The sequence below is a fragment of the Carassius auratus genome, chromosome 10, assembly GCF_003368295.1.
Source record: "Carassius auratus strain Wakin chromosome 10, ASM336829v1, whole genome shotgun sequence".
Taxonomy (NCBI): Eukaryota; Metazoa; Chordata; class Actinopteri; order Cypriniformes; family Cyprinidae; genus Carassius; species Carassius auratus.
This window is the reverse complement of record NC_039252.1, coordinates 5,357,142-5,380,854: the sequence shown is the minus strand read 5'-3', so window position 1 is coordinate 5,380,854 and position 23,713 is coordinate 5,357,142. Positions and strand designations below refer to the sequence as shown.

Sequence of the window (23,713 nt, the reverse complement as noted above, 5' to 3'; positions counted from 1 at the left end):
TTTTTTTTATTAGAAAATGTTATCCAAAACGATTATTGCAGCCCTTAATAAGACTATACTGACATATTTTAAAATGGTGTTTTGTCCAAACTGGTGAAAGAATTCAGACATTTAGGAAGCATTAACCACACCAAACATCACGATGATCAAGCTTTCTAATAAATAACTAATAGAGTCTGAAGGAGTGTTAGAAACACCACACACAGGTTCTGTTCATACGCAGTGTTCAGTGGCCGCATAATTGCATCTGTGAAAGGAGCCTCATGACCCTGAGCTCAGGACATGGTCAGCTGCATTCAGGACACTCTGAACTCATATTCCAGCCTGCGCTAGCATTCACTCCTGTGCCTTCATGATGTTGCGTATCTGAATGTGTGTCTCAGTTTCTTATTTGATCTCTCTTGTGCTGTCTCAGGCGGTTCCACCATTCCCTGACCAACAACAACCGATGGATCCGAGAGCGAAGTCACGAGTCGTATGCCAAAAACTATTCAGTAGTTTTCCCGTTTGATGAGCCTCTGGCCAGCCGCAACATGAGGAAAGACCCCTTCCACCAGGTTCAGCCCTGCTCTTTCTTCTTTTTATCCCCTTTGAACCACCGACTCGAGACGTCTTTATTTTACTGTCCACAATAATTAAATATAATTTCCTATACATGCATGCACATTAAATGGACCCATATGGGGAAAAAGCTCATTTTATCTAAAGGAGGAATATTTTTTTTTCTCTGATTTTGTAGTGAAATATGTCCAGAACATATCAGGTAGATGGTATTTTTTGCTGTTAACACACCTTTAGTAGTGAGCTTAATTAGCTTTGTCAAGACAATAATGTAGCGGAGTACTAATGGGAAAAAAATGCATCTTCCTCATTTTCTCTTTCTCTCTGTCTTCCGGTCAGTTTGTAAATGCTCATATTGAGACTACAAACTTTCCACAAGCCTATCCCGAGAACAAATTGTGTTAATTACATCAAAGCGCCATTCCTTTAAGTGTAAATCATTATTTAAGTTGAGAAATCTCACGATTGGCAACTTGGCTTACACTTAGCTAGCCAAAAGTCTTATGTGTGAATCTATTAGCCAGTGTTTCGCTGCCAGCATCTGTGGGGCTCGAAGGACTTGTTGCTAAGCTACTGCTAAAAAGACGATGTTTAAGTGTTTCCAAAAATACCGCTTTGTTCTGGCTAGGCTCCAGGCGTGAAGCCGCACAAGAAGACTTCATCCTTGTGAATAATAGCCTGCTGAAATATAGATAGCTAGCAATAATAACAGTCTGCGTTCATTTAGACCACTGAGCCTCACTAAGATGACTATAAATTAGACATTCCTCCTGAATATTTCATCTTATTCCAGCTTGGAAATCTTCCTGAGCTAATCCAGCTAAGTGCTAGCAAAGGGATGTGATACTGATATAACTTGGTTAAGAAGACGTCCGCCTTTCATCTAATCTCAAAAGTGAACTTTTCACTCTTTATCCATATTAATATGTGGAAACGTTGAGTTGTGCAACGTTGTGTGTTTGAGGAAAGATTACAGTTCTGTCAACATTCACTCACTCTTACAGACTTTCTTCTGTAGAATTCCAAACAAAGATATTTGAAAGAATGATCAGGCTGTTGTTTTCCATTTAATGTGGGTTTTTATAAGGACTGCAAAATATTGTGTGATTGCTAAACGTGAATTGAATTATAAATACACAAAAAAAGTCACCTATTTCAACTTACAAAATTCAAGGTAGCAGCATGTTTTAAGTTAAACTTAAATTACATTAAACTGACTTGTTTGAATCTTGAGTTGAATCTCATATACAAAAAATATCTCTATCTATATAATATATAATTCAATTATATAAAAATATATTTAAATGTTCTTGTAATATATGAAAAAAATATTTAGTTTTATATATATTTATATTTTTTTGGTACAAAACTTATTTTTTTAATTGATAACTTTTTTTTAATTGATCAACTTATTTTGATGAGTTAATGTAAAAACATAAGTTGCTATGACTTACTGATCATATTATTTTTTACAATGTGTATATATTAGTATGTGTGTTAATATATGCATAGATATATGTGAAGTATTGAAATCACAAGCTACTCTTGTGTAAATTAATGTAGTGCCATGTTTCCCTCTGAAACATTATGCAAACCACCAAAATAAAAGCTTGATTTAACATTTGAAAATGAAAAAAGATTTAGTGAATTTAAAGTGTGCTATAAAATAAAGTTATTTATTATTAAATATTCCTGTTTTTTTATTCTACAGTGCAATAGTTGTGTTGCAATGTATTTATTATTTTGTTTAATATTTTTATTCAATAATAATGACAATAAAAATCTGATTATTTTATTGGCTATTAAATGGGTGAAAAACAGTGGGAATTCACCAATGAAAACCCAGGAACCTTTCTTTTCTTTCTTTTTTATGTTGAAAAGTTGTTGTTTTTTGGGAGAATTCCTAAAAAAAATTAAAATAATTAAAATAGTAATATATATATATATATATATATATATATATATATATATATATATATATATATATATATATATATATATATAACAGAAAAAAATAAATATCACAACATCACTTTTTATCCATTTGTTAGAGAAAGACCTTTTGTTATTTTTGGAGGTTGACCGTCTCCTTTTGTCTCCCACTGAAGATTTTGACCAACATCAGAGTGAATAAATGATAACAGATTTTCATTTTTGTGTGAACTATTCCTTAAACTCCCAATCTTATAGACACCACATGATATGTTTAGGAAAGCAGCTTGAGGATCTTTCTCAGGTTTGTTTTTACCTCCAGACTCTTCTTCTCAGTCTCTACCAGCACCTAAGAGTGTGTATTCTGACACACACTTCCATAAATTGCTCTGTTAAGTAACGGCATGGACAGCATGTACCCGAGTGGCTCATTGGCATGGCAACAGCAGCCAAATTAATTCCTGCAAATCATATTTTTAGCCTGAGCCTGTTAAAGAAACGTTAACCTTATCATTATCAAAAACAATAAATAACAGTGTTTGATGCTGAATAAGACGAGGAGCCGCTGTGCGTGACTCATGGAGAGCTCGTCAGCTCGTACTTTACTCCAGGAGAATAATGTATGGACTTCAAAAACCCTGGAGGAGGAGGGCAAATTGCCTAGCAACTGGTGTTTCTCTGGCCGGGGAGAGAGAAAGAGAGAACGTGGTGCTGTGTGGGGGGCCGGGACGGAGGGAGGAACCGTTCCTTCTTTTTGTTTTAGAGCTCAAGAATAGCTGGAGAAATCGTGACGGGTTATTTCGAGCGGTGCTAAACAAAAGCGTGAGAGAAGGATAGCACATCCAAAACTCTTGTGTGGACAAGTTTGCACTGCGTTTCTGCTCAAACCCGGATTGATTTGGGCATCATATCACATTTACCTACATGATTAAAGACCCCAAGCCTCAGTATATTTGTGTGAAGACATCAATGACACAGTAAATTGTGAAGAAAACAGTTGCTCACAACTGGGAAAGTTACTGGGAAAGTTGGTGAGAATGGCACTGAGCTTCTTCAAAAAGTGTAAACATTTCAGGGGAAGCTTTCAAAAATGCATTCAAAATATGATTTTGATGGTGGTTTCATGGCATTTAATCTAAGTTGGCCAACTGATCTAATTTCTGATATTTCAAGTTGTTTGTACTTTTAATGTCAGTGGGTTTTAGTCAAGTGAAAAACAACATGTTTTTTTTTTTTTAGGGAAAATAAAGTCATTTCTGCACATATTTGCCATTTAATGTGTTAAAAAATAAATAATGCCAATTTGTTAAGAATTGTTAATAAATGCTTAATAAAATAAATAATTTTGCCATTTAAATGATACTGCAGTATTGCATGAGTGTAATTTTATCCTCAAAAAAAAAACTAAATTTATTGGATATAATATTAATCCATTTTAAGCAATGGTGCCATTAATATTTGCTTTTATAGTACTAAATAAAAAGTGCTTAAATTAAAATATATATGTATTTTAAATACCGACTTTGTTTTAACATTAATTTTAAAATCAGTGTGAAAATGTAATTGATTAATGCAATTTATACTTTTTAAGTCGATCAACAGCCCTAGTATTTTAATATTTTTTTATATTTTTCATTACTAGTTAAGTTTCAATTAAAACATTTTAGTGTTCACTAAAACTGTTAGTATTCATAAGAATACTTACAGGTTTGCAACGACATGAGGGTGAGTCATAAATGACATAATTTTCATTTTTGGCCGAACTAACCCTTTAACCAGCTAGATAATCAGAAGACGAATCAGCAGAAATTGCAACAACAATGTATAATACATCACAGATCAATGAAGATAAGACTTGCAGTGGTGATATAGCAATGAATGTAGTGCTACAGGGATTGAGGTTCATTTTTGGCCTGATATTTGATGGTTGTGTTGTTTAACAGGTGCTACAGGAACAGGGCTGTGTGTTTCAGGAGAGACACGGCTGGGAGAGACCCGGATGGTTCAACCGGGGTGGACCTGCTCCTGTGAGATCTCAACACACACACACACACACACACACACACACACACACACACACACACTCGCACAAATGCACGATTCTATAGGGCAGAAATTTTTCTGTGTTCATTGTGACTCATACAACCCACTCAAACCAAACCACTGAAGTCTGTATCAGATGACGATTGATTGATTAATTGATTTGTCTGCTAAACAATTGCAATTGTCCTTTTCTCAGGTTCTGGATTATGATTACTACGGTGCCTATGATGTTCCCAAAAACACTGATTACAAATACAGTGAGATACTGGGCAAAGAGTATACGTTTGACTTCCCTCCACATCACGATGTGGTGAGCATGTGTGTTTGTTTTTTAATCTACATTTTTTTGTTGTTGTTGTTTTTTGTGTTTGTATTTTTTGTTGTTTTGCTTTAAAAATATTTACAAAATATATTTTTATTTTTTAAATTTAATTCTAGATTCAGTCTGACCTGTTGGAATGCTGTTGCTGTGTGTGATTTATTTTATTTTATGTTATTTCGTTTTCTGTTTTGTTTTCCATTTTTTCTTTTGTGTTGTGTTGGTTTTTTGCGTTTGTTTTTCTTTTTGTATATAAAATGATTTTACACATTTTTGTTTAATGCCAGATTCGGGACGAGTGTCTGAGCTGCAGGAATGCTGTTGCTGTGTTTGATATGTCCTATTTTGGTAAATTTTACCTGACTGGTCCGGATGCAAAGAAGGCAGCTGATTGGCTGTTCACAGCTGATGTCAACAAAGCTCCAGGTGAGAAGCTCTGTCTGTCAGTTCAATCCTCCATCTAGCACAATGAGTCAGTGCATGTATTTTCACTTCCTTTTTTCTATTCTTCACATATATACAGTATTCACTGACATTCATTTCCTTGTCTGACCACATAGTTTCAGTGGTAAACCCGACTGAAGTGTAATCATCTTGACCGTTTGTGTGCTTCAGGGTCCACAGTCTACACCTGCATGTTAAACAAGAGGGGCGGGGTCGAGTCTGACCTCACTGTCAGTCGTCTGGAACCAAGCCCTGCCCACCTCCCACTGACACCCGAATCTAATGGTACACGACACATGTGATTTATTTTGTTCAGGGTCACAGATCTGATGTGTTAGGCATAGAGATAGGAAGTTAGAGGAAGTCCTGTGCGTCCCATCATCATGTGATGAGGATGTGGGGAGTTTGTATTCACCTCACTCTTGATGTGTGTGTGTTTGTCCTCAAGGTGAGGCGTATTACCTGGCCATCGGAGGTGGTGTGGCGCAGCATAACTGGAGCCACATTCAGGCAGTGCTGCAGGACCAGGGTTTCCGCTGCACATTAAGAGACCACACTGAGGACATGGGCATGATCAGCATACAGGGGCCCAAGAGGTTAGCACAAGTACACACAAGTACACACTTGTATAAATAAGCTCTATATAAACTTGTATATGCATACACACACACACACACACACAGGTGCATCTAAAAAAGAAAATGAATATCGTGAAGAGGTTACATTTTCTTTGTAACTTATTTCTAGTGAAACTTTCATATATGCTAGAGTCATTATATGTAAAGTAAAACATTTCAAAAGTTTTTTTTTATGATTAGGGCTTACAGCTAATGAAAGTCAAGTATTTCAAAATATTACAATATTTACATTTGAGTTTCATTAAATGACTATCCCTACAGTATAAATTCTGGGTATCACTTGTTCTTTGAAAACACAATAATGGGAAAGACTGCTAACTTGGCACTGGCATTGACACCCTCCACAAAGACAGTAAGTCACAGAAGGTCATTACTGAAAGGGAGGGGGATGGTCACAGAGTGCTGTATCAAAGCATATTAAATGCAAAGTTGACTGGAAGGAAGAAATTAGGTAGGGAAAGGTGCACAAGCAACAGGGAGGACCGCAGACTTGAGAATAGTCAAAGCTGATTCAAACATTTAGGAGAGCTTCACAAGGAGTTCCCTGAAGCTGGAGTAAGTGCCTCAAGAGTGACATGCTCAGACGTCTTCGGGAAAAGGGCTACCAAACCACTTCTGAAGCAGAAACAACATCAGAAGCATCTTACCTGGGCTAAAGAAAAAAAGAACTGGACTGTTGCTCAGTGCCCCAAAGTCCTCTTTTCACATAAAAGTAAATTTGGAAATCAAGGTCTGGAGGAAGACTGGAGAGGCACAGAATGCAAGCTGCTTGAAGTGCAGTGTGACGTTTCTAAAGTTAGTAATGATTTGGGGTGCCGTGACATCTGCTAGTGTTGGTCCATTGTGTTTTATCAAGTTCAAAGTCAGTGCAGTAGTCTACCAGGAGATTTTGGAGCACTTTGTTTAGATCTGCAGACAAGCTTTATGGAGATGCTGATTTCCTTTTCCAGCACCTTTAGCACCTGCCCACAGTGCCAAAACCACTTCCAAGCATATTTTGAAATACTGGATTTTTGATATTCATGAGCTGTAAGCTCTAATCATCAAAATAAAAATAAAAAATACAAATAAAACCAGTGAAATGTTTTATTTTACATGTAATGAATCTAGGATATATGAAAGTTTTACTTTTGAAATGTTAAACAACAAAAAAAAAAACTTTCTAATGCACCTGTAATCTTTTGGCCAAATTCTAATGACTTGATGACCAAGAATTTTAAAGGTAGGGTTGAGATTTCAGGATTCCCCCATTCATTTAGATAGGACTTGTCTTGTTTGAGCTGCCCAGAGGCATTGTGAATATGGCTGCTAAGTGAACAGGCTTTCCTTGAAAGGGACTTGGAGTATATAGTATATTTTCTGACTCATTCTTATAAGAAGTTATTTCAAACACTTGACCAATGTTGAGAAGTAAAAACAAGTTATAATTCTCTCTTTTGTCGGACAACAGGTTTAGTTGTTTCAGGAGAGTTTGTTGTGTGTTGCTTTTTCAAATGTGCGTTATAAGCGGGGAAGTGTTCCCTCATCTCAGCACATAGACTCAGGGGCACACAAACAGATAAATAAAACCCACAGAAATTATTTAAACGAAAAAGCTCATATTGGACCGTGGATGTTGTACCGAATGGTTAAATATTATTTTGAGGATTGTGATATCCCAAATAAATACATATAAATACATTTAGACGATTGCTGTCGAGATGTCAAGAGACTTTCTACAAGCATAACATAAATGTTTTTAAACCAAATCACCTACCCTGTCTTTAACTGGAATGATAACTATATTAGTGTCATAACACATATTGATAATTCTGTATGTAATGATTTTTTTATTAAAAGTGAGGGCTGCATTTGATATCTGTCACTTTAAATGCTCAAACAATTTAAAGTTGGTGGATTCTGATTGGCTGTCAGTGTTGTTCATCAGCTGTAAAAAACATAAACCATATAAAACATGAACGTAGTGTGTGTGACGTCCCTGTAGATTTCTGAAGAGCGTTTTTTAAGCTCAAAGTGGGCGGAGCGGGCCGTCATCATCTTGGCAGCGCGTCACTCCCAGATAATCGAAAATGGGCAAAGAGGCGGGATTAAGTTGGTTGCTGAAGCCACGCCTACCTAGCTCAACAGTTGTGACTGCAGCGGCAATCCACCTGTCACTCAAGTAGCCACGCCCTTAATTATGCAGAACTTTAAGGCTTTATATAATTTAAACAGATGAGTTATTAACAAAAAAATTCACCCCCCTCACAGTTATCATGAAAGGCAAAGTTAGCTATATAGACCAAAAATTTTTGTACCAGGCTGTAAACACATTTTTTCTGCTGTAATGGACTACATGGACATCAAAATATGACCTGTTATTATCAGATATTAACCCCCGCTGGTAGATGCTGTAGTCTGAGCAAAATATCCCTCTCTCTATTGACTATTATATTATAGTATATCTCTGTATTATATTAAAGTAACTCTTTGCCTGATGCTCTTAAAAGCATGAAATTGACTTATTTTGTTTTTATCCCTGTCTGTTGACTTTTATCCAGAAAGTCTCTCAGAATGAGTGGATTTTGCACCTTTGTATCAAATAAAGGCCTTTCTGACTCCGACTTCGGAAAGAAAGGGAAATGAGATTTTTCATTATCTGAGCCCTTTAAAACACTTGTGCTTTGCTCATCACGACAGTGTGTCCTTGCTCTGTGTCCTTCAGTCCTTTTCCTCTTATGTCCAGATGAAAGTGAGATGAAAGAGTCAGCAGCTTTGTGAAATCTCCCTCTTCATGCTCATCTCTTGCTCTGTGCTCTTCATGGTTTAGGAGAGGGCCGTGGCTCCTGTCAGCTCTGTCCGTCACTCCATCATTATGAGAACAGCAGGGTTTCTAATGAACACAGCTCCTCTGCTTCTCCGTCTGATCTCCTGGTCATCTTTCCAAATGTTCCAGTGAGAATCCCTCAAAATGTGATTTCCTGAAGTACGACAAATTCCAGGTTTAATATTTCTGAAACAACAAAGGATGTTGATTCATGAGCTTGTTCTCCTAGCATAAATCAGGCGGCTTTGTGATGTCTAGATGTTATTTAGGGGTGACAGACAGTATAGCCCCGCCAGCTCATAGGATGCAGTGTGTTCAGGTAAAGATGTTATGAGCCACATTGTGTCTGAAGGACTGCATATTGAAATGATCCCGGTGTCATAAAGGAGTGAGATTTATGCAGCGTTAGCAGAGCGAGCGACAGTGTGCTTATGTGGACTCCTGGAGTGTGAATATATGCTTTGCCTTCGTCTAGAGACATGCTTCTACAGATGAATATTATATCAGGATGTTTTATCAGTCAAAGCAGCCAGATTTTGTTTTTTCCTACAAAGAAAATTTTAATGAACAGTTCACACAGAAATTAAAATTCATGTAATGATGTATTCACCCTCATGTCTGTCTTTCTACTCTGGAACACAAAAGGAGTTATTTATAGCAGTAAATCCAAGCTGTTGCATTTTACAAATAATGAGGTCAAAATTGATAGCCTGAATGCACTGTAAGTCGCTTTGGATAAAAGCGTCTGCTAAATGCATAAATTTAATTTTAAATTACATTTTTAATTTTAGTCTGTTCCTCATGCAAAACTTCTGAAGGTCTTCAGAACACATAGAATATAGCGCACAAGCCACATGGATTACTTCTATTTTTGTCTCTTATGTTATAAATTTTGGTCCCCATCGACTTTCATTGAATGGAAGAGAGCAGCTTGAACATTCTACTAAATGTCTCTTTTTGTGTTCTATGAAAGTAAGACGGTCGCAGGTTTGGAACGTCACTGAGCATTGTAAATGATGCAGATTTAATTGAGGCTTGCTATGAAATTGCTATTAGCTTGTTTGTTTTGTGCATCAGTTACTTTTAAAACTAATGCATTACAATATTGTGTTACTCCATAAAAAAGTAACTAATTGCTTTATTTAGTTTTTATGAAAAGACCCAAAAGTTTAACAGGAAACCGAAAAACCCAGAAGGTATACTTTTGCGACCATAAAGGTGCTTTAACACCAAGAGTGAGATTAATAAGCGTCAGGCTGAAGAAAAAACCTCTGTCTCTGCCTCTGTCTCTTGCTCCAAATGTCTCTCAATACGGAGTCGGTGTCGGTGAATGAATAGGAAAACAGAGTCACTTTCATTACTTATAAGTAACTCAGATATTTTCTTGTTCATTTGTGTGATGATGTGTTACTTTACTAATTATTTGAAAAAAATTATAATAATCTAATGACGTAGCTCCTGTTACTTGTTGTGTGTGTGTGTGTGTGTGTGTGTATAGGAATACATTTAAAACTGATTTTTTGTAGTTCAATATCAATTTCTTCATTTTAATGTAACCTCTCACAGAAATATTTCTTTCAGGAGACATTAGTAAATGTTATGCACGTTATGATTTTCAGAGCGTTTTGGTTCAGCGCCTCGCTCTGTTTCTCATCATTTGTGCTCTGTGGTGAAAAGTGATTTCATTAAGACTTTATCTGATCCTTGCTTAACTGACACTGCTAAAGGAGAGGCAGAGCGCCTAATTAGATCCACACACACACACACACACACACTGTATAATTAGAGTGGTTGTTGGCCTCTTGAGCTTCAGTGAACAGAGTGATGTTTGAGTGGGTGGAGGGGAGGAGTCTTCTCTTAAGCACACCAAAGCTCTCCACACACACACACACACACACACTGTCACAAATGATGTGCTCTTTCAAAAACATGGCATTCCTCCTCATCATTTCAATCCTCATACGTCCCATCAGTCTCCTCCATCACCTTTCTAAACTGTTTCTTCCTCTCTTCTCTCTGCCCACACAGATGTGGCGTTCCTCTGTTAGATACATGTAGCATGAAGCCCAACACACTCTTGTTCTTGAGGCCTCCTTCTGCTTTTGTTAACACACATGCTAATGCAAAACAGGCCAAGCTGTTCCCGTCCCCCCACATGATGCAGCTAGAACAAGTCCATCACACCCACACACACACAGTCGCAGGGAAAGCGCGGGTCAGACAAGGGCTGCAGGTCTAAAATAGAAAGAACTTCTGGAGAGGAGCAGTGGTGGAGAGAGAGAGTGATGGATGACCTGATGAAATAGAAAGAGTTTAATGGTGACACAAATCCATTCTCCTGCATTTCATAAATAATATATAATAATAACCAATGTTCTTATATTAATTTGTTGCTTAAAGTGTGCTTTTTCTCTAGGTTTGATATTTTTATATAATGCAATGACATTTAATACATTTTAAGTGTGGCTCAAGTGTCCTACTATGTGTGTGTTTGTGTGTGTGTGCGTGTGTGATGTATATATGTATGTGTGTGTAAAAAAAAAAAACTTCTTACGTTTTTGTTTATATAATATATTTGTGTACTGTGTATATTTATTTTATATATATATATATATATATATATATGTATATGTATATATATATATATATATATATATATATATATATATATATGTATATATATATATATATATATATATATATATATATATATATATATAAATACAAATACACACACATGCATGTCTATATATATATAATAGATTTGTTATTTATTTTTTATATATTTATTTATATAGTAATGCATTTTAAGTGTGAATTAAGTGTCTAAATACTTTTCAAACCACTGAATTATTTTGATTTTACTAATTATTGTATTTATCTTATTTTATTATTTATTCTAGAATGAAATGTTTCCTTAAAATACTATTTTAAATTCATTTTAAGTTTTATGATTTTAAACCTCTTTTGTGAAATGCTTTGCTTGAAAAATGGGTGTTTCTTTGATGCAAATGCCTCTTGATTTGATGTATTTTGTAAGTATTAACACACTTTAAGTGCGGATTAAATGCCCCTAGACTTTTGGGGTCATTGTATTTATTCCAATTTCACTAATTATTTTATTTATAACATGTATACCATTAAAATATATGAATACAATAAAATAAAATATATATATATATATATAAAATTAAATGATTAAATTGGGAAAGCAAGACATTTACTAACTTTTAAAACTCATAAAGCTGACGCTGATTTATGAGGTATTGATTTAGTTGGTATGGTTCTATGCTGACTGTACAGGGCTAGTTTCCAGTGAACTGATGGTAAAGTGTGTGATTTGTGTGTTGACAGCCGTGAGCTGCTGCAGGAAGTGCTGGACTCTGACCTCAGCAATGATGCGTTTCCCTTCTCCACACACAAGATAGTGAACGCCGCTGGACACAAGGTAATGTTCTCCGTTTCTCCCTGACCTCCATCTTTGTGCAGTTCCTGCTCTGTCAGACTCTCTCAGACTCATGTGCTTATGCTCTAATTAGTGCCACTCGCTTCAGCAAAAGCATCACTATTATTATACATCAAGTTTTGTTATTTTTCCAGCCAAAAATTCAGCTCATAACTCACCCCACACCATGTGTCATAGACATGAAAGATAGTTCAAATCATGCCTCTTACTGAGATGTGTGCTGATTTATGCATATGTATTTATGCATATGCACTGTGATACACTTTCTGCATGTACTGTATGTGTATGTGTTTGTGTTTGTTTGTGTGTGCATCAGACAGATGGTCTGCTTCCACTCTTGTGACTAACATAGACACACAGCTCTATTGGCTGATGGCATCCTCTCTTATCCCTGCTCACTCCGTCACTTTCTTTCTCTTTTACACCTTGGAAGGTGGTCATTTAAAACTGTATTTCAAGAAAAGCAAAGAAAAAAAAAGTTTGTAGTTTATGCAGTTAATAGTTAAGCAGTTAATTAGTTATGCAGTTAACTAGTTAATAATTGTTATCTATGCATACATAACACATTACATTGCAGTAGATTTATTTTCTTGTAGATGCTTCATAACCAAAGACTTAGACCTGACTAGCCAGCTGGTCAATTTAAACAACAGTGAAAACTTAATCAAATAGACTTTGAGCTTGTGGTCAGTCAATGCATGGATATGAAAAAAAAAAAAAAGATGTTCAAAAACACCACTTAAACAGCATATAGTAAATTATTTTTCAGTAATTTCATAATTTCATATATTTAATTGGTTATTTTCAATAATTTTAATGATTATTTCTTAATAAAGTATCATTAAAAAGTGCAGTACTTTTCAAACGTTTAAGGAAATATGAATTTAAGTCTCCTTTGCACACCAAGGCTGCATTTATTCAATCAAAAATACAGTAGAAATAGGTATACTGTGAACTATTATTAACATTTTAAAATAACTGTTTTCTGTTGGAATATATGTTACAATTTAATTTAATCCTGTGATCAAAGCTGTATTTTCAGCATCATACAGCATACTGCAGTCTTCAGTGTCACATGATCCCTCAGAAATCATTCTGATATACTGATTTGCTGCTCAAGAAACATTTCTGATTATTATTATTATTATCAGTGTTGAAAACAGTTGTGCAGTTTCTGTTGAAACTGTTAGAATTTTGATTAATAGAATGTTCAAAAGAACATCTATTTAAAATAGAAATCATTTGTAACATTGAAATGGTCTGTATAGACACTTTTGATCAATCCAGTGCATCCTTGCAGAATAAAACTTTTAACTAAAAACAAAAAGATTCTGCTTAAATGAATTTTTGGTGACATTAAGAAGTGGGTAAATCTGAAATCAGGTATATGCACATACATTGTCCTGCTTCTGTTTGTTTTAATTTTAACTTGAGGATCTTTCAAACTTTTTCTACCCTTAAAATTGCAAACAACAAATCCAGTGGTTCTTTGATGAAAGAGCTGCTGGGAACGCTGCACCTTCACCCCGGCCAGGTGATGAAGATGTGCTCTCTGACTCCCACATACTGCATAAAGCCAGCCAATCAGATTTGAACCGGCGATTTTTGCCAGTTTTTTGGTTGTATATGCTTCAAGCGGCCTGTGAACGGTCTGCAGATGGGTTATCTGAGGCTAAGACTAGTGGATTGTGGGTAACAGGATCTCAAGCTGTTGAAACAGTGTCTTGAATTAGACTTCTACTGATGGTTAGAAAGGCTTACTGTATCTCCCTGCAGGTTACAGTGGAGAGCGCAGTGCTAGTTGCTGGCTGATAATCGTTTCCTTCACATGATCTCAGCCCTGCCAGATTGATTTCAGCCCCTCGGGCCACATTCAGCAATCCACACACTCGGCTGCGTCTGTTCTGGAGCGCGGCCAGCCTATTATCTAAGTGACTGTGCTGTTTAGGGCTGTTGATTCTTCTTTGGCCCGCTGCTGTATCTTGATCCCCGGTTGGGTGTTAATGTGTGTTTGGTAAGAGCGAGAGGCAGGTTCTTCAGCTCAGTTTAATGAACAGTTGAGCTGAAGAACGTCTTCTGAAACTGCTCACCTCATTTGTCACGATGTACTCGAACTCTCTATGGAAAATACTCTGTTCATCATGTAACTCTTGTACCGTAATTCACCAAAATTGGCTCAAATCATCTTCAGCAAATGCTAGGAAAAAGTTATCAAAAGATTTCCGATAGACCAAACCGTTCTCGGAAAGCGTGCTCAAAAATGGACATGAGGCTATATCTTTGCAATGCTTTAGAGGATTCTGACCAAACTTTTACGAAGCATGAATTGAGGGCATGTGAGTAGTTTCGGCACAGTGCCATCTAGTGGTCAAAAGATAGAAAAATGACACCCAATTTTCAATCAAACAAACTACAGTACACTTGTGTACAGACACAAACAAATGGATGCAGTTTTGGGTCTTCATAAAATCATAAAATTGTATTTTTCTTTCATTAATGTATGTTGTGTGTGTTTATAGGTGAGGGCCATGCGTCTGTCGTTCGTGGGGGAGATGGGCTGGGAGCTTCACGTCCCTAAAGAGTCCTGTTTGCCCGTCTACCACGCCGTCATGGCTGCAGGGGCCAAGTTTGGCATCTGCAATGCTGGCTATAGAGCCATTGACTCCTTGAGCATTGAGAAAGGTATGGGTTAATGTTACTAAGGAAGCAACCAACCTAACCGCTCTTTCAACCACGCAAACACTCTGCAATGCCTTCGCAGTAACCCAAAAATTGTGTCCGACAGTTTGCACAGGATCACTTACATTTTCTTCTGAAAGCATAAAAATGTAGCTCAGTGGTAAAAGATGACATTTCCACGGCTCCTCATGCATTATGAGTGTCGGGGATCTGTTTCTTGAGGTGCTGTAGTAAAAGCATGCTTTTAGTGTGTCGGGATCAGTTGATTTACTGTGGGATTGTGTTGATGAACAGTGTTTGGGCCACTGGAGTTTCACTCAACAGATCTTGATTGAGCTGAGATGCATTTTCTATTCACACCGCAAGCATAACACATTATTGTATCGCTCTCCAATAGTTACACACATATAAATCATTCTTAATGCTGCTTTCAGCCTTAAACTGCAGCACTGGTCGAGCATACAGTCAGTGCACACAGGTGGAGATAATCGTTCAGATGTACTGTAGGTTGGTAGGTGTCCCTAATGCACTGAGCTCTGGAAGCTAAAGAAGTAGACAGTAGGGCACAATAAAAACTCATTACTGCAGCTGAACACTTCAGCACTTCCACTGCACTCTTGAGACTCAGCTCATCTTCACTGTTTGTTCACTATGTAGGTCATATCTGCTAGACTGTGAAATACTCCACCTGAGTGCAAGATCCATCTCTGTTTATGTGAATGCATCAGCATGCTAGTGATTTCATGTGTAGTGTTTGGTTCAGTGACGTGATGCTCTTTGGATCTATTAATTATTGAAAAGTATTTAAAAATGCAATTTATATAGAATGCATTAATTGTAATACCTTTTGAGGGGTTAAGTTTAAAATGTTAAGATTGTAAGATATTGTAACAAAGAAAAAAATCATATTAAAAGCTTAAACTCTTGAATTATTATTGTTAGAATAGATTTTTATTTGTCTAAAAAAATTACTATTCCCTTTTAAATAAAACTTGTATGGTAAATACAATATTACGTATTGTTTAATATTATTACTATTTAAAATAATTATTTTAAGTAAAGTAGTAAATTGTTTAATGTATTTTATTCATGAGATGCATGAATAAAACCTTCCGAACCTTCAGAATTCTTTTTTCAGTATTTTTATTTTTATTTTTTATGATGAATAGAAAGCCCAAAAAGAACAGATTTTTTTTAACCTCTTTTGTAACTTTTGACTTATATAATGCATCCTTGCTAAATAATTTAGCAAATTTATTAATTTCTTTAGAAAAAAATCTCACTCTCGTCATTCTGTTCAAATAATTTTTTTAAATTATTAAATCAAAGCTTTCATTGACCATTGTAATTTAAAACAAAATGGTAAATGTTGTATTAAACTAAATGAAACCAACATGAATACAAACATTCAGTTTTCTAAGAACTTTCTCTCTCACTCACTCTCACTCTCTCTCTCTCTCTCTCTCTCTCTCTCTCTCTCTCTCTCTCTCACTCTCTCTCTCTCTCTCTCTCTCTCTCTCTCTCTCTCTCTCTCTCTCTCTCTCTCTCAGGTTACAGACACTGGCACGCAGATCTGCGTCCTGATGACACTCCTCTGGAGGCGGGACTTGCGTTCACCTGTAAGATGAAGACCTCTGTTCCCTTCCTGGGGCGGCAGGCGCTGGAGGCCCAGAAGGCCGAGGGTCTGCGCAGACGGATCGTCTGCTTCACAGTTGATGAGTGAGTCACAGCGCAACAAAGAAGAGATTTCAACAACTTACTGTTAACACTGTTATGAATGTACATAGCAGGAATATTGAAGTGGTAGATTAACGGGAGAATTTGACTTAATTTTTAATCCAAAAATCTATCGCGCTCTTTGATTAAAAAAAAATAAAAAAAACACGACATGAGTGAAAAGTAAGAAGTTTGGCAGATTTACTGCTGAATGTGATCTTAGGGGTTAAAGTGATAGTTCACCCAAAACTTTAAATCTGCTGAAAATATATTCACCTTCAGGTCATCCAAGATCTGGATTAGTTTGTTTCTTAATCAGATTTGGAGATATGTATCATTGCATCACTTGTCCACCAGTGGATGCTCTGCAGTGAATGGGTGCCGTCAGGATGAGAGTCCAAACAGCTGATAAAAACATCATAATAATCCACAAGTGATCCACACCACTCCAGTGCATCAGTTAACGTCTTGTGAAGCAAACAACTTGTGTCCGTTATCTATAATATTGTTTTCTGCAGTGGAAAAGTCATCTCATCTGAATCTGGTGAAAAATAGGTATGCATCTCCCTTCTGGGGGAAAAGCTTTTTTTTACCAGAGGTAGCGTTATTATGGATTGTGAACTCGTATTCTAGCCAAAAGCAATTAAGTTAAAAAACACCTTGATGGATTTGTTTCTTACAAACACGGAGCTCTTTCTTGAAAAGGTGTTAATTGATGGACTGGAGTGGTGTGGATGATTGTGAAGAAACAAACTCATCTACATCCTGCATGGCCTGAGCGGAGGTTTATTCTCCGAAAATATTTTCTTTTTTGGAGTGAACTATTCCTTTAAAATTCAAAGCCCACCAGCAGACTAATATGATGGTCATCGCTGGTTTCATAGCTTCAGGTCTTTGCCAAGATTTTTGATATTTATATACAAACCGTCTGACTTAAAAGTGAATAATCGCTGTAATTCTGAACTAATGTTATCATACAGCGCCGTACATTTGCCTGATGAGATTTTTCAAGGAGACTTGAACCAACACTTTTCACTTTTCATGTCCACTCAGAGCTCCGTTCTGTCCTGTCATGAGTTTTAGTTACAGCAGTCCAATGCCCGAACAACTTCTTCCCCAAACACAGATCACTGAAGTCGAACTCCTAACACAGATTCAGTCATCTTAAAATGTTTCCGAGGTTTTTTCAGACACATCCAGATCTGTATGTGGCCTGAAGCACCTGTCATGGATGGACCAGTGTTCAGGTTATTTAGAGTCTCGTTTGATCAGCGCTGATCAGTTGTTTGTTCTTCCTCTAGGAAAGTGCCAATGTTTGGTCTGGAAGCTATTTTCCGCAACGGCGTTCCTGTGGGCCACCTGCGGCGCTCCGAATTTGGATTTGCCATTGACAAGACCATTGGCTATGGTTATATTCGCAACCCAGACGGTGGAGTGGTGAGTACCTTACAACAGCTGTCTGCCTTAAATTAGTCGACTGTTTATCTAGACAGCATTTAAAGCGGAACGGTGCACCTAAAGCTTAAAGGTGCTCTGCCAAAACATGCATTTCATACAGACTTATGCATTACCAAATCAGATTTGATCGGCCTTAAAACAGCTTCCTTTGTAGGCAGTAGAAAGTAAGGCTCAGTCTTCAGTCTTCTGTTTCACTCACACAGTCAGATCAGACATCAGAATATGAGAATGGGTCACTTCTTATCATCAGCATGATATTTTCAGTATAGTTGCACTTCTGTGTCTTTGTTGCATATGCACTTGTTTCCGTCTCTGCTGTTATGATTGAGTCACTCGAGCTGTTCCTCATATAGAGCGATGATTAGATGAAGGACACTGTGTCGTCTCTGCTGAGAACATCACTTTCTGTCCTGAAATGAAAGGGGGGGTTGAGTGGGGCTTAACCTTATATCATCATATGATCGGTGGGAATAACACATCGCTAGTTTTTGGAGGAATTTCAATGAAATGTACTGAGCAACCTATAACATAAATAACCATGAAACATAAAGTATTAAATAATAATAATTTATGTCACGTAGGTTTGTCAAGTTCTCTCGTCTATGTATAAAATGTTATATGTATTTTTTTTGTGGAAATTCAATGGGAAAAAAAATATTTACAGGTACTGCATACTTTCTGAATATTTGATAATGATACTTATTATTTAAAAAAATATATAATTTATTTGAACAATTTTTATTATTTGGTGGAACTACATAAATAAAAATGTGTTAATTAAAATAAAATAAAAAATAATCTATTAAATGGTTACACTTTATTTAAGGTGTCCTTGTTACAGTGGTAATATACATTTAAGCACTGAGTGATATTAAATTAACTACATGCACTTACTACTATATGGTAAGGCTTAGGATGGATGGATGGATGGATGGATAGATAGATTGATAGATAATTATGTTAAATGTAATTTAATAATAAACTAATAACACTGTATGAAAATAAGTGTCTAACAATGAAGGTAAATCTCTCTCATGCCGTTTATATATTATTATGGTTTTGTTGTGTTTTTTCTTCTTAATTTTTGGCTACGTCACACCATAGGACAAATTTATGGTATCGTTCATAAAAAATGTAAAAACAAATAATATTTTACAATTTATAATAATAATAATGGAAGAACTGACAAAGTTAGTGACCCTTTATATTTTCTCAAAGATCAGACTTCATACTAAAATATATACATTTCTTCTTCAAAAATTTTATTTTACAAAATTACACATTTTTTACAGCCTATTTGTCAACTACCCACGTGTGTGTGTGTGTATGTATGTATGTGTGTGTATATATATATATATATATATATATATATATATATATATATATATATATATATATATATATATATATATATAAATATATATATACAGTTTTGTTCAAAATAATAGCAGTACAATGTGACTAACCAGAATAATCAAGGTTTTTAGTATATTTTTTATTGCTACGTGGCAAACAAGTTACCAGTAGGTTCAGTAGATTGTCAGAAAACAAACAAGACCCAGCATTCATGATATGCACGCTCTTAAGGCTGTGCAATTGGGCAATTAGTTGAAAGGGGTGTGTTCAAAAAAATAGCAGTGTCTACCTTTGACTGTACAAACTCAAAACTATTTTGTACAAACATTTTTTTTTCTGGGATTTAGCAATCCTGTGAATCACTAAACTAATATTTAGTTGTATGACCACAGTTTTTTTAAAACTGCTTGACATCTGTGTGGCATGGAGTCAACCAACTTGTGGCACCTCTCAGCTGTTATTCCACTCCATGATTCTTTAACAACATTCCACAATTCATTCACATTTCTTGGTTTTGCTTCAGAAACAGCATTTTTGATATCACCCCACAAGTTCTCAATTGAATTAAGGTCTGGAGATTGGGCTGGCCACTCTATAACATTAATTTTGTTGGTTTGGAACCAAGACTTTGCCCGTTTACTAGTGTGTTTTGGGTCATTGTCTTGTTGAAACAACCATTTCAAGGGCATGTCCTCTTCAGCATAGGGCAACATGACCTCTTCAAGTATTTTAACATATGCAAACTGATCCATGATCCCTGGTATGCGATAAATAGGCCCAACACCATAGTAGGAGAAACATGCCCATATCATGATGCTTGCACCTCCATGCTTCACTGTCTTCACTGTGTACTGTGGCTTGAATTCAGAGTTTGGGCGTCGTCTCACAAACTGCCTGTGGCCCTTGGACCCAAAAAGAGCAATTTTACTCTCATCAGTCCACAAAATGTTCCTCCATTTCTCTTTAGGCCAGTTGATGTGTTCTTTGGCAAATTGTAACCTCTTCTGCACATGCCTTTTTTTTAACAGAGGGACTTTGCGGGGGATTCTTGAAAATAGATTAGCTTCACACAGACGTCTTCTAACTGTCACAGTACTTACAGGTAACTCCAGACTGTCTTTGATCATCCTGGAGGTGATCATTGGCTGAGCCTTTGCCATTCTGGTTATTCTTCTATCCATTTTGATGGTTGTCTTCCGTTTTCTTCCACGTCTCTCTGGTTTTGCTCTCCATTTTAAGGCATTGGAGATCATTTTAGCTGAACAGCCTATCATTTTTTGCACCTCTTTATAGGTTTTCCCCTCTCTAATCAACTTTTTAATCAAAGTACGCTGTTCTTCTGAACAATGTCTTGAACGACCCATTTTCCTCAGCTTTCAAATGCATGTTCAACAAGTGTTGGCTTCATCCTTAAATAGGGGCCACCTGATTCACACCTGTTTCTTCACAAAATTGATGACCTCAGTGACTGAATGCCACACTGCTATTTTTTTGAACACACCCCTTTCAACTAATTCAACTAATTGCCAAATTGCACAGCCTTAAGAGCGTGCATATCATGAATGCTGGGTCTCATTTGTTTTCTGAGAATCTACTGAACCTACTGGTAACTTGTTTGCCACGTAGCAATAAAAAATATACGAAAAACCTTGATTATTCTGGTTAGTCACATTGTACTGCTATTATTTTGAACAATACTGTATATATATATATAAAGCATGTGTAAATGTTATGTACATGTGTGTGTGTGGTTATATATATATAGTTAGTTATTTGGTTTCATTTAATTATTTGGTTTAATATTTATAATATACTTTAATTATTCTATATTAAAAGGGTTAAGAGGTTTTCATGTAAAATAGTGCTTTTGTGTGTTGGTTTGGAGGGAAGAGAAGCTGTGTGTGTGTGTGTGTGTGTGTGTTATTACACACTGTGGTGGCTCTGAAGTCACTGTACTGTGAGTATGACATGATACAGGGGGATGTGTTCTTAATGTTAACTGACAGAGAGCTCGATGAGGAGGGACAGATGGGGAGGTAGAGCGGAGACGTCTCCACTCCACGACGTGGACAGCAGTGCTGTTGAACAGGGCTGAGCACTGATCTGATCAGACCTTTACTCTCTCTGCTCACTGCATTACACACCACTGACACATCACTGGACATGACGGCAGAGAACTGCTGTTCACGGCCCACAGACCTCCAGACCGCATGCACAAGACTTTCCATAGTTTCCAAACCCATCTAAATTTCCTTCTACTCTGAAGCACAGAAGAAAACATTCGGAAAAAATGTCCTGCTCCTTCCATTTCGTGCATTAACAGTGAAGAGGGAGATTTCAGGCTACAAAAGGATAATATTAAACTTCAGCTGATTCATCACACAGAACATTAACCAGGGCTTCAAATTGTGTTAACATGGTTGTACATGTAGAAAAAAAAATGAAGAGCATAACCTAAAAGCCCACAAGAGGTTTTGTCAGATACCAGTGTTTTACTACAATCAACAACAAACACTGGCCAGTCATCATGTCCAGTCAGGAACAAATGAATCTCAGCATGTTCTGTCAAATAAGTCCAGGAAGTCAAAAAGATCAATTCGATATCAAATCTTACAATGGTGCGTACTTTAGATTTGATGCATTAGTATTTACTGGGTGGTTGTTCATATGACATGTAAATAAATCAAAATATAAACATTTTCTATTTTTAAGAAATTCAAACAATAAATGCCTTTTTTGTGGCTCTTTGACAGATCACTTGAATCGATCAACTCTTCCTCTTTACTGGTAATAGCACGTAATAAACATAAATGAATGTCAGAACGTACTTATCTTGTTTCATCTGCGGAAAGAAGTCAAATACTTATTACACTCACTGAAATGCAAATCAATTCTAACCTTTATGTAATGTGTTTTTTATAGATTTTTTGGTTGGTTTTCTCTCTATACGATAAAATAAACCTGCCATAAAAATTACAGGCCCTTCATGTCTTTGTAAGTGGGAAAGCTTACAAAATCGGGCAGGGGACCAGATAAATATTTTCCCGACTGTAGAGTCATTGTACAACATTTTTCCCTTTAGTTAGTGTAGTCCCAGCCGCTTACTGCCTGATTCTGAGCAGCAATCAGTGGATATCTACCAGTGTGCCAATTAAAACTGCAGTGTGCCCACTTTAAGAGGTCAGGCTAGTTTTCCAGCCACTGCGTCTTGATCTGGACTCCACAGGGTCATGCCTGCAGCTCGCTCAGATTTAATTAAAAAGAGATGCAACCCCTGACAAACAGAGAGAGAAAGAGAGGGAGGAGAGAGCAGAGCTCATGTCAATCTGAGATGTGAATGAAAAAATGAATAGGCCTTTTAATTTCAATCATAAATCAATGTTAAGCTCATCTTGAATTTGTCTGTGTTCACTTCTCCCCCAGGTGAGCCCTGATTTCGTCCGCAGCGGTGAATTCACTCTGGAGAGGATGGGTGTCACATACAAGGCTACGGCTCACCTGAGATCTCCCTTTGACCCCGAGAACAAGCGCGTGAAGGGCATCTACGGCTGAGCCGAGCCAGAATGAAACTGATCCAGACTGATTGAGTGTTTACAGACCTTCATCCAACACATCAGCAGCAGCATTCCAGACAAAACGAAATACTCCTCACTGTCTTAAAGGGATGATTCGCCATAAAGGAGCCTAGAAGAACACATCCGAACTCAACCCATCTTCCCGCGCCTTTAAATTTCATGGTTTTCAGAAAGAAATCAATCATATTTTTTCCGAAAACAACATTTTAGTGAGCAATCATGAGCCCGTCTCTTATCTTTTTTGTACTTGATTTGAATATTAGTGAGTGTTTTTGTGGAATAGCTGTGCATTGCAGATGTTAGTCTTGGTTAAATGTCAAATAACATTTCTAAAAATAATAAAATGGTTTAATTACTGTAACTTCTTGTCAGATATAAGTCTGTGGAATTAAATAAGATGCCTGTGGTGTTTTGTGTACTGTTTACAAATCGTATTGTATGCTGTGTTTTCCATGATTTCTGCACTTTGAGTGAATTTGCAAAATGCATGAAGATTAAAAGCTAGTGATGTCATATTTGGAACTCTGCAATCTGACATATTGACAAACTGGAATCCAATTGTTTGGATTAATGTTTTTCTTTTTCTTTTGATAAAAATCAATTCTTTTAATTAGCAAGAATGTATTAAATTTACCAAAATTACAGTAAAGCAATTTATAAAAGTATCAAATATTTGTTTTTATTATAGATAAATGCTGTCCTTTTTTTAACTTTCTATTT

General features: G+C 36.5%; 1 protein-coding gene across 2 annotated transcripts in view; it reads left to right on the top strand.

Moving 5' to 3' along the window:
• LOC113109650 (sarcosine dehydrogenase, mitochondrial-like) overlaps positions 1 to 23,636 on the top strand; it is a 60,246-nt gene extending 36,610 nt beyond the window's left edge. For both annotated transcript variants that reach the window (XM_026273349.1, XM_026273350.1), the window contains exons 11-21: positions 416 to 557; positions 4,437 to 4,520; positions 4,733 to 4,846; positions 5,143 to 5,281; positions 5,471 to 5,584; positions 5,748 to 5,895; positions 12,098 to 12,191; positions 14,729 to 14,891; positions 16,439 to 16,607; positions 17,906 to 18,041; positions 22,842 to 23,636. In XM_026273349.1, coding sequence (XP_026129134.1) covers positions 416 to 557; positions 4,437 to 4,520; positions 4,733 to 4,846; positions 5,143 to 5,281; positions 5,471 to 5,584; positions 5,748 to 5,895; positions 12,098 to 12,191; positions 14,729 to 14,891; positions 16,439 to 16,607; positions 17,906 to 18,041; positions 22,842 to 22,970 — 1,432 coding nt within the window. In that variant the 3' untranslated portion in view covers positions 22,971 to 23,636. The remainder of the gene's footprint in view (positions 1 to 415; positions 558 to 4,436; positions 4,521 to 4,732; positions 4,847 to 5,142; positions 5,282 to 5,470; positions 5,585 to 5,747; positions 5,896 to 12,097; positions 12,192 to 14,728; positions 14,892 to 16,438; positions 16,608 to 17,905; positions 18,042 to 22,841) is intronic.
• Positions 23,637 to 23,713: the final 77 nt, after the last annotated feature.